The following is a 12,591-nucleotide window of genomic DNA, read 5'->3' as shown; positions in this document are numbered from 1 at the left end:
ATCAGAAAGTTTGGTGCTACTAAGTCAAGTGCCTTGGAGAAGCCAATTATATTATATCAAAGCTATTATCTTTATAAACTAAACTTGTAATCTCATTAGAAGATGATAACAAGGAAGTTTCACAGGACCTTTTTTTTATAAATCCAGGTTGATTGGCATTAATTATATCATCCACTTTTAATGATTTATTAATTGTGTTCAGAGTTGGACATTCAATTTTTATTTATTTTTCCCCTAGAATCAGTGTCAAGCTGACAAGACTGTGATTACCTGGGGCTTTTACTTTTATCTTTGTTTGAAATATTGGCACAATATTAGCTTACTTCAAGTGCTCTGAGACATCGTGAGCAATCCCAAACTTGCTGAAAAGTCCACCTTAATAGTCCAGTGATTTTCTGGGCCATTTCTTTTGTAGCAGTTGCATTGAAGCTGCTGAAATCTATTGATTTAAACCCATGGAACTATTTGGGGAAATAAACAGGTATTCAGATTATTTTTTTTTCTAAATAAACTTCAAACAAGTAATTTTTTTTTTACTTATAGATACCTCCCATGTTCTTTTGTGTCTTATACCATTTGCAGTTCCCAGCCACAGAAACATTTCTGTGAGCATTATCTTCGCACTTTTTTATTTCTTTTGTAAAAATTTATTATGGTGATGAGATGTTAAGAACAGTTTTATTATAATTTCTTATTTTTTTGTCACTCTGATTGCATTTTGGGTTTGTGTGGGGTTTTTTCTTTAATAAGGGTAACATTCCTTAACATATTATCATGCTTTTTATCATTAAAAATCACAATTTTTTAGCTATTTGCAGATATAAGTCTCTTAAAAGAGTGATGTTGTCCAGTTCAAGCCTTTAGAATTCACATTTCCAAGCATTTGTCTGTGATTGTTAAGCCTGAAAACCTACTTAAAAATGGTTTTAAAAGTGAGCTGAGAATTCAATAAAACATATAGCTATTTATAACTGATTTGACTAGAAGAAATAGTAAATGCTTTGTAACCAGGAGTAGAATAATAATACCAATAATAACACCAAAAGTAATTCGTAATGATAATTAATAATAATCGCCTCTTTAAGAGACATCATCATGATTAGGAACTTGCAATTGTGAATAACATTGTAAAATCAGTATAAAGGTCTCCAGACTTTTTTTTTTGTTGAGGCTTTCTTTAGTCTTCACTGTAGCTAATAACTTTATCTTACGGGAGAAGGTTGACCCAAGGATTGTGAAAAATATATTCAGGCTGGATATTTTAAATCATATCTTGCTGTGACGGTGAGGCAGGAAAACAGTCACTCTGCATACAAAAATAGACACAAATGTCTACATAGCAGCTTTCCAGTATCTGAAGGGGGGCTATAGGGATGATGGGGATGGACTCTTCGTTAGGGACTGCAGTGACAGGACAAGGGGTAATGGGTTAAAACTTAAAACAGGGGAAGTTTAGATTGGATATAAGGAAGAAATTCTTTACTGTAAGGGTGGTGAGGCAGTGGAATGGGTTGCCCAGGGAGGTTGTGAATGCTCCATCCCTGGCAGTGTTCAAGGCCAGGTTGGATGAATCCTTGGGTGATAGGGTTTAGTGTGAGGTGTCTCTGCCCATGGCAGGCAGGTTGGAACTAAATCATCTTAAGGTCCTTTCCAACCCCAACTTTTCTGTGATTCTATGATTCTACGATAGATCTTCTGTTATTGTCAGTGGATATTTGTTTAACCTAGTGCATCAGTGGTGAAAGTGCTTATTACTATTTTTGCTTTGTGAAAGCAGTATTTGGTGACAGCCCAGTTCCTGGTTTTCTTGTGTTCAAACCACAGTTATGAGAGTTTAAAAAAAACCCTCAAACATGGTTTGGATGGCTGACAGACACTATAAGAGTGAATTCCCTCCATATCCCCAGAGAAGCTATGGAGCTCACTGGTGTGATATATATTAAATGGATGTGAAAATTTTGTACTGCTTGTCTTTTATCCATTTAAAAACTATAAAGAGAATCTAAATATCCACAGATATAGTCAGACACTGGTGGGGAACAATGAATTTTTTTACTTATTTCACTTATTTAAAAATGCTCTTAAAGAGAAATATTTCTTTAGGTTACAAAATCAGCTTTCCTTTCCAAACTAGTAATTTTTAAATATTAAAAGAATGTGACAGGCCAACTAATTTTGTACAGATATGTATATATTTTTTAGTTCTACATCTGCTGCAGTTTTCTGTTGCATAATTGATTTAATCTCTAATTTTAAAGGAACGCTGAACTCTTTTACTGGACTCCGCATACATTTCTCCAGGGTAAAAGCTGTCCTACTTTTTCCTCCTTAGTGTCTGTTTAGTGCTGGGGCATTTTCTTCTGAAGCTGTAAACTACCCTTGGTGAAATAAATAAAGTCAAATTTGGAATAGTTTACTGTACAGACTTACCACCACAAGATAAGAGCAGACCACACACCACACACCAAAACTTCTTGGGCATTTTCTTCTCCCTTACTCTTTTCCCTTAATATTTCCATTGGTCTGAAAGACTGTTTTACTTAGCCTGGCTGAAGAAGTCATTACGTGGGACCTGGTGAAATGGTAAAGTACCAGAAAGGCAAAAATAGGCTGAGGAGAGAAATTTAGAGCCCTACATTTGGATTCATGCACCACAGTTACACCTGAATTTCAACATTACAAAAGACATTCATATCTTTCTAGTGGGTTGTTGCTGTTCTGTCTTTGTTGCAGGTTCTATTCATCATCCCTTAGAAAGGGATTTAAAGCTGCTGGTCCTTCTTCGAGCATCTGAAGGGATTTACTGTGATCAGCTGGAGGAAATAAATGTCCACCCAGGGAATATCGGTATGTAACATGAGTTCAGCTTTTCATAGGAAACCAGTCTTAGGCAACAGCCAGATCTACCACTGTTAAGCCTGTTGCAATGTCATATAGGAAAACATCTAACAAAAGTGCACACTTTTTTCTGATCTAAAAATTTTAACTTTCACCAGGTCAAGTCCTGGATTTTTTGTGGAGGACTTTGTTTAGGCAAAATTTAATAGAAGTGAGAACCTAAGTGTCAAATCCTGAGGTCTTTATATAAGAAACTGGAGATGACTTAAAAGACACATGCAAGGGTTTTTCTTGGTTGTAGACTTGAGATTTGTAGAATATAGCTGTCAAAGTTGAAAGTATTAAAACTAAGATGACCTTGCTAAGTGGAGAGAAATGGATATTGCTTTGGTCTCAATTATCTTCGGTCTCTCTTAGGATTAAAAAAATTGCCCTCAAATTTCAAGGCTAGCATGATGAGCTTAAACTTACATAGCTATTTTTAAATGCCTGACTTAAGTGAGAGTAATTACATCCAAGAGCTACCACATGGACCCAAATGTACACATTTAAATATTTCCAAGCACTTAAATGCACAGAAAAACTGTCAGAAGAAGGTTTATGTTAGCTTGTACATGTTCTCATATAATTGAGGTTAAAGAAATAAGTTAACTTCTTTGATTTTGCATGTTTTAAAATGCTTTAAACACTAAGTGAGTATTGCAGGGTTTTGTTCATTGAGGAACTTTTGTAAAGACAGTACAAACTCAGAATTCTAGCAAGAGAATTTGCCTGGGCAAGATTTGTGGAATATTAGAGAAATTTAGAGAAAAAAAAAAAGAATAAATAATCAGAAATTCCAAATTCAGTTCTGATGATGACATTGAGAAACTATTGCACACATTGATCAAACAATTACAGACTTCTGGCAAATAACTAAGTATGAGGTTTAGAAAGCAAGACAGACACCTAACTGACAGAGGAAATGGATTTTGGGGGGGTTTTGGAGTCTAGATTGCTGAGGAGCTGAAGTATAACAATGGCTAGCAATTTAACTTCCTATGATTTTAGAATGTCTAGAAAAGAAAATAGATGCATTGCTGCAGCTTATCACACTATCATGTGAGACTTCACAACTATTCGTGCTGTCATTTCGAATCACAGCAAATGCAATATCATGGAAGCTATTTTGAAAGTCTATCTTAGTGGGATAGTCAGGGTTGCATTACCAGTGCTTGCTGCAGTCTTTTTTTAGACTATAGTTGCACAGTACATCATGGAAAAATGTTGTCTGTGGAGATTAGCCCAAGCAGTAAAATGGGTTCACTAAATATTTGAAGCACAACTCCTCCGCAGCAATGTGTTGCTTTTAGAGATGCAGGACAAATGTTGAACTGACGCAAATGAAAAGATTTCAGATCAGGTCAGCAAAGTGGAACAAAACATTTTAATGCAGGAAATCAGAAATTTTTTATGTTTCAAATGTAATCTTCTTGGAGTATCTGTATGAAAAGTCTCTATACCTTAGCTTTTTGCCATGGTTTTGGATCCTCTTTCCAGAAAAAAATGCTGTTTTTTTTTTTTTTCCCACAGATAAGAAATATAAATGAGTAATTTTTGGTATCTTTTGTTCCTGGAGTTTTTACTGATTTTTTTTCTTTGTTAGACTTTTTTTAGGTTGATACATTTGTAATTCTAATTTGAGTTAATGACACTTCTATGGTACAATCCTCTTTCTTGTTTTTACATGTGATGGTAATTTAATTTTTTAATGGTTCATTTCTAGTTCACTTTGTCTTTCAAGTGGAGGCTATGTGCTGTTCATACACTTTCCATAAAACATAGAAGCATGCTTTAATAAATATAAAGATTCCTTTGTATTTAATTATTAGTTCGGTTCTTCTCAAGTCTCTCTTTCCCTTACTTTAGAATCATAGAATCATAGAATCATTAGGGTTGGAAAGGACCTTAAGATCATCAAGTTCCAACCCCTCTGCCATGGGCAGGGACACCTAACGCTAAATCATATCACCCGAGGCCTCGTTCAACCTGGCCTTGAACTGCCAGGGATGGAGCATTCACAACCTCCCTGGGCAACCCATTCCAGTGCCTCACCACCCTAACAGGAAACAATTTCCTTCTCATATCCAACCTAAACTTCCCCTGTTTAATTTTTAACTCGTTACCCCTTCTTGTCCTGTCACTACAGTCTCTAATGAAGAGTCCCTCCCAGCATCCCTACTGGCCCCCTTCAGATACTGGAAGGCTGCGAGGAGGTCTCCACGCAGCCTTCCCTTCCCCAGGCTGAACAGCCTCAACTTTCTCAGCTTGTCTTCATATGGGAGGTGCTCCAGTCCCCTGATCATCCTTGTGGCCCTCCTCTGGACTTGTTCCAACAGTTCCATGTCCTTTTTATGTTGAGGACACCAGAACTGCACACAATACTGCAGGTGAGGTCTCATGAGAGCAGAGTAGAGGGGCAGGATCACCTCCTTCGATCTGCTGGTCACACTCCTTTTAATGCAGCCCAGGATATGGTTGGCTTTCTGGGCTGCAAGCGCATACTGCTGGCTCATGTTCATTTTCTCATCGACCAACACCCCGAAGTCCTTCTCTGCCGGGCTGCTCTGAATCTCTTCTCTGCCCAACCTGTAGCTGTGCCTGGGATTGCTCCCACCCAGGTGTAGGACCTTGCACTTGTCATGGTTAAACTTCATGAGGTTGGCATCAGCCCACCTCACAAGCGTGTCAAGGTCCCTCTGGATGGCATCCCTTCCCTCCAGCATATCAACCGAACCAAAACTTTGAATTTCTTCTGTTTTTTTCCAGGGGTTTATGGACAGGTGCAAATTTATAGTGCTTACCCTAAGACATCTTGGACACATCTTGGAATTAATGCTGCTCCTGGCAATGAAAGGTGGTATTTTCCCCAAATATACCTCAAAATATTAAGTTTTGGCCCCTTTCCCTATTACTAGCATGTTCCTATGAGTTGCATTACTCTTTTCCTTTTAAAAGAACAGCTATGTTACTTCTTGCAAGAAAATAATACTATTTTTAGATTAATTCTAAAGAAGAATGAATTTGAGATTTTCTGCCTGCCTCTCTCCCTTCCTTCCTCCCTCCCTTCATTTTTTCTCTCTTTCTCCCTCCCTTCCTCCCCCCTTTCACATCTACAAAGTAATGTCTTAGATATCCTGGAACATTTTACATAGCAAGAGGTACTCCTCTTTAGGGAATCAAATATTGCTCTACGTGCCAAATTCAGAGAGAGCTCTATTGCCTTCCACCCACTACTGACTGTACCGATGAAGTATAGTGGAACCTTAAATGCCAAGAGCACACACACACACACACCTGAACACCTACATTTTGTTGTCCAAAGAAAGTCCAAAGCTGACTTTCAGCTCTGTAGGATATTCCTAGAACCAAAAATTGTCCGAGACATCTCTGGTATGCAACTTACTTGGGCCATGCAACTCTGTACTGGGACTGTATACCTTGTTAATCAATGGTGTGAAATAGACATTTCAGGATTAATTTCCTCACACATATTTTAGACATGTTTTTGAAGAAAACCATAAAGCTGTTTTTCTTAGAGCATAGCTGGTGGATTCTATCTGAGATCTGCCTAGGCAAAACTGTTGTGAAGTTTTTCAAGGAAATCTAACATAACTCTCAGAAATGTAATTATGTTAACTTAGTAATTTGGCATTACAGAATTTTTGTGGCAGACAAAGTAGATTGGAATCATGGTGGAGATATTGTGATCAGTTCTTCCTCCTATGAAGCCCACCAAGCTGAAGTTGTTACACTTAAAGAAGTCAATGGTCATAACATAAAAATTAATGAACACCTTCTACACAGACATATAGGTAAGGAATCTTTGCATTTGAAAGAGTTTTCTTCTGAAGCATTAACTTTCCATTTCATATTGCAACAAGATCAATTCTACTTTATTGAGGTCTCGAAATTTGTTTCTCTGTATGCCTTTTTCTCATTATTTTGATACTGAAAACATGATGTTCAAAGTTGTACTGAAAGGCTTAAGTTAACATGAATTTCTGGTAATAGAATGAATATAGTGCTGAATATTTTTGAAAACATCCTGGTGTTTCATGTTTTAAGTAAACTGATTAACATAGAATGTCACAGATTTTAAAGGGGGAAGAAAGGGCAGGTTTTCTTAGGCCATTTGCATAATTGTGTGTCAAAAACTGAAAAATTAAACCAAATCCTTTAAAAAAAAATCAAAATAATTACATTCAGTGAGTTTCAATTCCATAGCATGAAACTAATGTATTTGTAATCTAATATATAACTAAACATAAAATTTGTATATAGCTTTATTTCCTGTGTAGATTGCTTGGAATCTGTATTTAAGTGGAAAGAGAGATGCACTGTTGATAAGTGATTTAATTTTATTTAAACTGATAAAGTAAATCTATTACCATCTATTAAAGAAAATAGAATTTTATTAACAGGTCAAATTCTGAAGCTCAAAACTCAGGATTTTTCTTATGCATAGCAATATTTTTTTAATTCAGTCTTTATTCAAGGTAGTAGCACAGAATTTAGTATGATGGATAAACAAATTCAGAACTATTGTGTGTTTTAAATGGCTTTACCTGCAAACAAAGGTTCACTTGGCACTGAGCACTGTACTGCAGTTATCCATACTTTTAGTTGATAGTAGCTTGCTTTGCACAGTTTTGTATGACAATTGCATTAAAAAAAAAAAAGGAAAGAAAGAATGAAACCTGCTAGCCGGTCTTGGAGCCAGAGAACAGATGTAAGTGTATCCTGAGATGAAACGGCTGCATACACATTAATTACTGCACTAGTTGTTAGATGCAACTGCATAGAAAAGATCTGATGGAAGAATTAAGAGCTACATAAATTACTGTGATTCACCTGGGCAAATGTGATATCTACAGTACGTGTTTGCACATGAGTTAGTCATTCTCAGCTCCCTTGGTAATTAAAGCAGAAAAATACATACTGTTCACTTCTATTTCATCTCCCCCTAAGCAGATGTATAAAACAGATAACAGACTGCACTTGAGAATTCCCTATTGCTCTCCATTGTACATAAAACCAGTTTGGATAGCTAAATCATGGCTGTAGATATCTAAAGTCATCTGAAATTGATTCAAAGCTAGACATCTGCATAAACTTTCTCAAAACTCTCATTTACAAAATCTTTATTTAGCTATAGGGAGAACTGGCTACCTGGATTTGGAGAAGGCTGAGGTTCTTAATGACTTCTTTGCCTCGGTCTTCACTGGCAAAGGCTCTGACCACACCACCCAAGTCCTGGAAGGCAGGTGCAGGGGCTATGAGAATGATGACCCTAGGCCCACTGTAGGACAGGATCTGATTCAAGACAATCTCAAGAACCTGAATGTACAGAAGTCCATGGGTCCTGATGGAATCCATCCGTGGGCCCTGAAGGAGCTGGCGAATGAAGTTTCTAAGCCACTGGCCATTATATTTGAAAAATCATGGCAGCCAGGTGAGGTTCCCCACGACTGGAAAAAGGGAAATATAACCCCCATTTTCAAGAAGGGGAAAATGGATGACCCGGGGAATTACAGACCAGTCAGTCTCACCTCTGTGCCTGGCAAAATCTTGGAGCAGATTCTCCTGGAAGGCATGCTAAGGCACAAGAAAAACAAGAGGTGCGTGGTGACAGCCAGCATGGCTTCGCTAAGGGGAAATCCTGCCTGACCAATTTGGTGGCCTTCTATGATGGGGCTACAGAACTGTTGTACAGGGGTAGAGCAGTTGATATCATCTACCTGGACTTGTGCAAAGCATTCAACACTGTCCCACATGACATCCTTGTCTCTAAATTGGAGAGACATCAACTTGATAGGTGGACCACTCAATGGATAAAGAACTGGCTGGACGGCCACACACAAATAGTGTGTGGTCAATGGCTCAAAGTCTGGCTGGAGACCAGTAAAGAGTGGTGTCCCTCAGGGATCGGTGTTGGGACCAGTCTTGTTCAACGTTTTTGTTGGTGACATGGACAGTGGGATTGAGTGCACCCTCAGCAAGTTTGCTGATGACAGCAAGCATCGGTTGGTGTCGGTTGTGTGGTTGATACGCTGGAGGGAAGGAATGGCATCCAGAGGGACCTTGACATGCTTGTGAGGTGGGCTGATGCCAACCTCATGAAGTTTAGCCATGACAAGTGCAAGGTCCTACACCTGGGTGGGAGCAATCCCAGGCACAGCTACAGGTTGGGCAGAGAAGAGATTCAGAGCAGCCCGGCAGAGAAGGACTTGGAGGTGTTGGTTGGTGAGAAAATGAACATGAGCTGGCTTCAGTGTGCACTCACAGCCCAGAAAGCCAACCGTATCCTGGGCTACATTAAAAGGAGCATGACCAGCAGATCGAAGGAGGTGATCCTGCCCCTCTACTCTGCTCTCGTGAGACCCCACTTGGAGTATTGTGTGCAGTTCTGGTGTCCTCAACATAAAAAGGACATGGAACTGTTGGAACAAGTCCAGAGAAGGGCCACGAGGATGATCAGGGGACTGGAGCACCTCCCGTATGAAGACAAGCTGAGAAAGTTGGGGCTGTTCAGCCTGGAGAAGGGAAGGCTGTGTGGAGACTTCATAGCAGCCTTCCAGTATCTGGAGGGGGGCTATAGGGATGCTGGGAGGGACTCTTCATTAGGGACTGTAGTGATAGGACAAGGGGTAACGAGTTAAAACTTAAACAGGGGAAGTTTAGATTGGATATAAGGAAGAAGTTCATTCCTGTTAGGGTGGTGAGGCACTGGAATGGGTTGCCCACAGAGGTTGTGAATGCTCCATTGCTGGCAGTGTTCAAGGTGAGGTTGGACAGAGCCTTGGGTGACATGGCTTAGTGTGAGGTGTCCTTGCCCATGGCAGGGCAGTTGGAACTAGATGATCTTAAGGTCCTGTCCAACCCTAAGTATCTATGATTCTATGATTTGATGATTCTATTTAGAAAACACACACAACCAAGACTCTATAACAAACTGGGTTTTAGCATTATCATTCACGGAAATCAGCTGTACAGCGTACTGAAAAATAACTTCAGCACATATAGGTTAGAAAAAAATAAAGTGTGACGCTGTTCATTGATTTGGCATACCGCAGGGAAAAGGTTTAGCACCTTCTTTTTCTAAAAATGAAATATGTTGATAAAATATAAGTGCATAGTGAATATTTGATGGGCAGGTGGCCTTTCTGGTTTTGTGTTGATGCACGTAAATTCTGCTGGGGGAAAAACACACCTGAATGTCAGTGCAGATTCTGCACAGAAGCTGTGCATAAGCTGTCAGGCTTTATGTCCCTCAAAGCGCTGGTTTATAGGTATGATAGACACTTATCACATTTCCGTTATTGAAACTCCCTAGGGCAATCCCATGACATAGAAGACAGTAGACGCATCCCTTTGGCTGCAGAGGTTGGACTCCTAACACGGAATGTACAGATCAAGTCTGATGTGGCTTGCACTGGGAGGATGCTGGTGGGACGTTTTACACACTCCAGTGGGACAGAGTTTGAAGGTAGTTGAGATTCATCTGCCCTCATTGACCAGATCAGTTCTGCCCAAGAAAGTATGGTCTAGAAACAGGTGTATCCATTTTCATCTGCTATGCAGTTTTAAGCATAAGTAATGAAATATATATTTTAGGTTCTGTGCGTTGTTGTTTTTTACTATAGTTTTATACATATTTATAAAAAAAAAACAACACTGATTGCTAACAATACACTAACATTGCTTGCCATTATATGCCTGAAAGCTGTTTAAATGGGTATGAATCTTACTGGTTCTTATGTGATATTTTAAGCTCTTATTTCACTATAGTTATTTCATTGCAGGTATCCTTCAACTCTTAAATACTGAATTTTTGAACTTTGGGCCTCCTCAGCTTTCTGCTATTGAATTCAGGAATACATCCCAAGAGTCCTCGGTGGTGTCATCCAGCATTAATGGTAGCTGTGGAGCTGGCATTAAAGCAGTTATGAGCAACTGGATCTTGTTACATGATAATATGGTGTTTAACACAGTTGGACCTGGCATCGATTTGGAAGGGCAAAATCATTCTCTTATCAGGAACCTTGTCATTCTGAGCAAGCAGCCAGAAAACTCATTAAACTGGGTTGCTGGCATCAAGACAAACCTTGCCATTGGTGTCTCCCTCTGTGGCAATGTTGTGGCAGGATCTGAGAGAATTGGCTTCCATATCAGGGGGCAAGAGTGTTTGTTAGATGGAGAGTACTGCAGTGAAAATGTGGCCCATTCAAATCTCCATGGCATTCACCTGTACCAGGGAGATGGATTTCAGACCTGCACTAGAATCACAGGCTTTCTATCCTATAAGAATTATGACTATGGTATCATGTTCCACCTTGGAAGCAGCGTCCTCATTGACAATATAGTGCTGGTGGACAACACTGTGGGACTCATGCCAGTAGTGTATTGTCTGTATGCCAAACAATGCCAGACAGGGAAAAGATTCATAGAACTCAGAAACTCCATCATTGTCGCAACAAGCTCAACTTTTGACTGCATCAGAGACAGGATCAAACCTCATTCAGCCAATCAAACAGCCAAGGATCGACCACCATCCTACCCTCTAAGAGGCCGTGTTGGGATTTTATGGCCTACATTCACCACTGTTTCTAGCCAAAGGCCAGAGAACCCATGGCACGAAACTGGGAATTGTACAAAAGTCCTGGGACTCATGAAGCTGGAAGGTTGGTCTTCTGTGTCCACTGGCCAGATTATTCTGTCACTGTTTTTCCTGACTAATTACATTTTTCCAATTGAAGTTGCAGCTTCCACACCCACAAATGGGAAAGTGGGGAAATCCAAGACTCAGTGACATTTATAACTGAATTGTTCTTCACTTTTATACAGTTCAAGAACAAAAAAAAATGTATTATTTGTTTTTTTTGACTTCCTGAATCTACTGCAGTATAATTACGTAATTTGCTAATGTATTTCAATTAATGTATAAAATAATGTGTAATATTCTACCTCAAACATGCCTGCCTTCTGGGCTATTTTTCCACTGGATTCATCTCTCTGAACTACAGTTCTCTCTAGCTAAATGAGGATACTGAGCTTCAGATGTGAATAGCACACTTTGGATAGAATTTGCGTAGAACATAATGACTACAGCTGCACAGAAACAGTTATGGGTTTTATTGTTATAAGGGATTGCACAAGAGGTAGAGAAGTTAGTTATGTGTGTATTCCACATCTTTAGTTCAAATGAATTTTACAGTCTCCAGAATAATTTTTGCACTAAGTAGAACTTAGATAGCTGGTTGCTGTGGTGGGATCTAAATAACTTACAGGTTTATTTATCTCTCACTGTTACATATTTTTGTAAGAAAATACATTACCCTTTTTTTACTGAAGAGTAAGGGAGACAGGAAAGACAAATAGACTTGTTCAGGGTCTCACAGAAAATTTGTGGCAAAACATGAATTTTGTAGCTGCAGAAGAGTTCACTGACAGATCCAATCACGTCACCAGCTCATTATATTAAGGTATGGCAAGTGGATAAACCATCCAAGGGAGGTTGTCATTAAGCTGGTTCTTACTAATATAGCCCTTGCTTTTGTTACTTTTTCAGTTACTATATCCTTTGATTAAAATTCCTATTGGTGTGACTTGGTTTGTGTCAATTTAAGATATAACTTAGCTATGTAATATTCTAAAGCTAACTGAAGATCTATAATGAATACAATTAGTCTGATTTAAAATTATTTGTGCAAA

General features: G+C 38.9%; 1 protein-coding gene across 8 annotated transcripts in view; it reads left to right on the top strand.

The window, feature by feature from the left end:
* Window positions 1–12,591, top strand: part of PKHD1 (PKHD1 ciliary IPT domain containing fibrocystin/polyductin) — a 254,520-nt gene that overhangs the window by 174,775 nt on the left and 67,154 nt on the right. For 7 of the 8 annotated variants that reach the window (XR_009744646.1, XM_061461031.1, XM_061461030.1 and 4 more), the window contains exons 53-57: window positions 2,734–2,847; window positions 5,647–5,734; window positions 6,538–6,692; window positions 10,214–10,366; window positions 10,683–11,561. Coding sequence is in view for 7 of the 8 variants with exons in the window: in XM_061461031.1 (XP_061317015.1) it covers window positions 2,734–2,847; window positions 5,647–5,734; window positions 6,538–6,692; window positions 10,214–10,366; window positions 10,683–11,561 (1,389 nt within the window). In the remaining variant the exon portion in view is untranslated. The remainder of the gene's footprint in view (window positions 1–2,733; window positions 2,848–5,646; window positions 5,735–6,537; window positions 6,693–10,213; window positions 10,367–10,682; window positions 11,562–12,591) is intronic. The other variant, XM_061461032.1, reaches the window with a different exon arrangement.

This window comes from Pezoporus flaviventris, unplaced genomic scaffold, assembly GCF_033815535.1.
Source record: "Pezoporus flaviventris isolate CSIRO_AGI_PZ_B2104156 unplaced genomic scaffold, CSIRO_AGI_Pfla_v1 ptg000031l, whole genome shotgun sequence".
In the NCBI taxonomy this organism is placed as follows: domain Eukaryota; kingdom Metazoa; phylum Chordata; class Aves; order Psittaciformes; family Psittacidae; genus Pezoporus; species Pezoporus flaviventris.
This window is presented reverse-complemented; position numbering and strand designations above follow the sequence as displayed.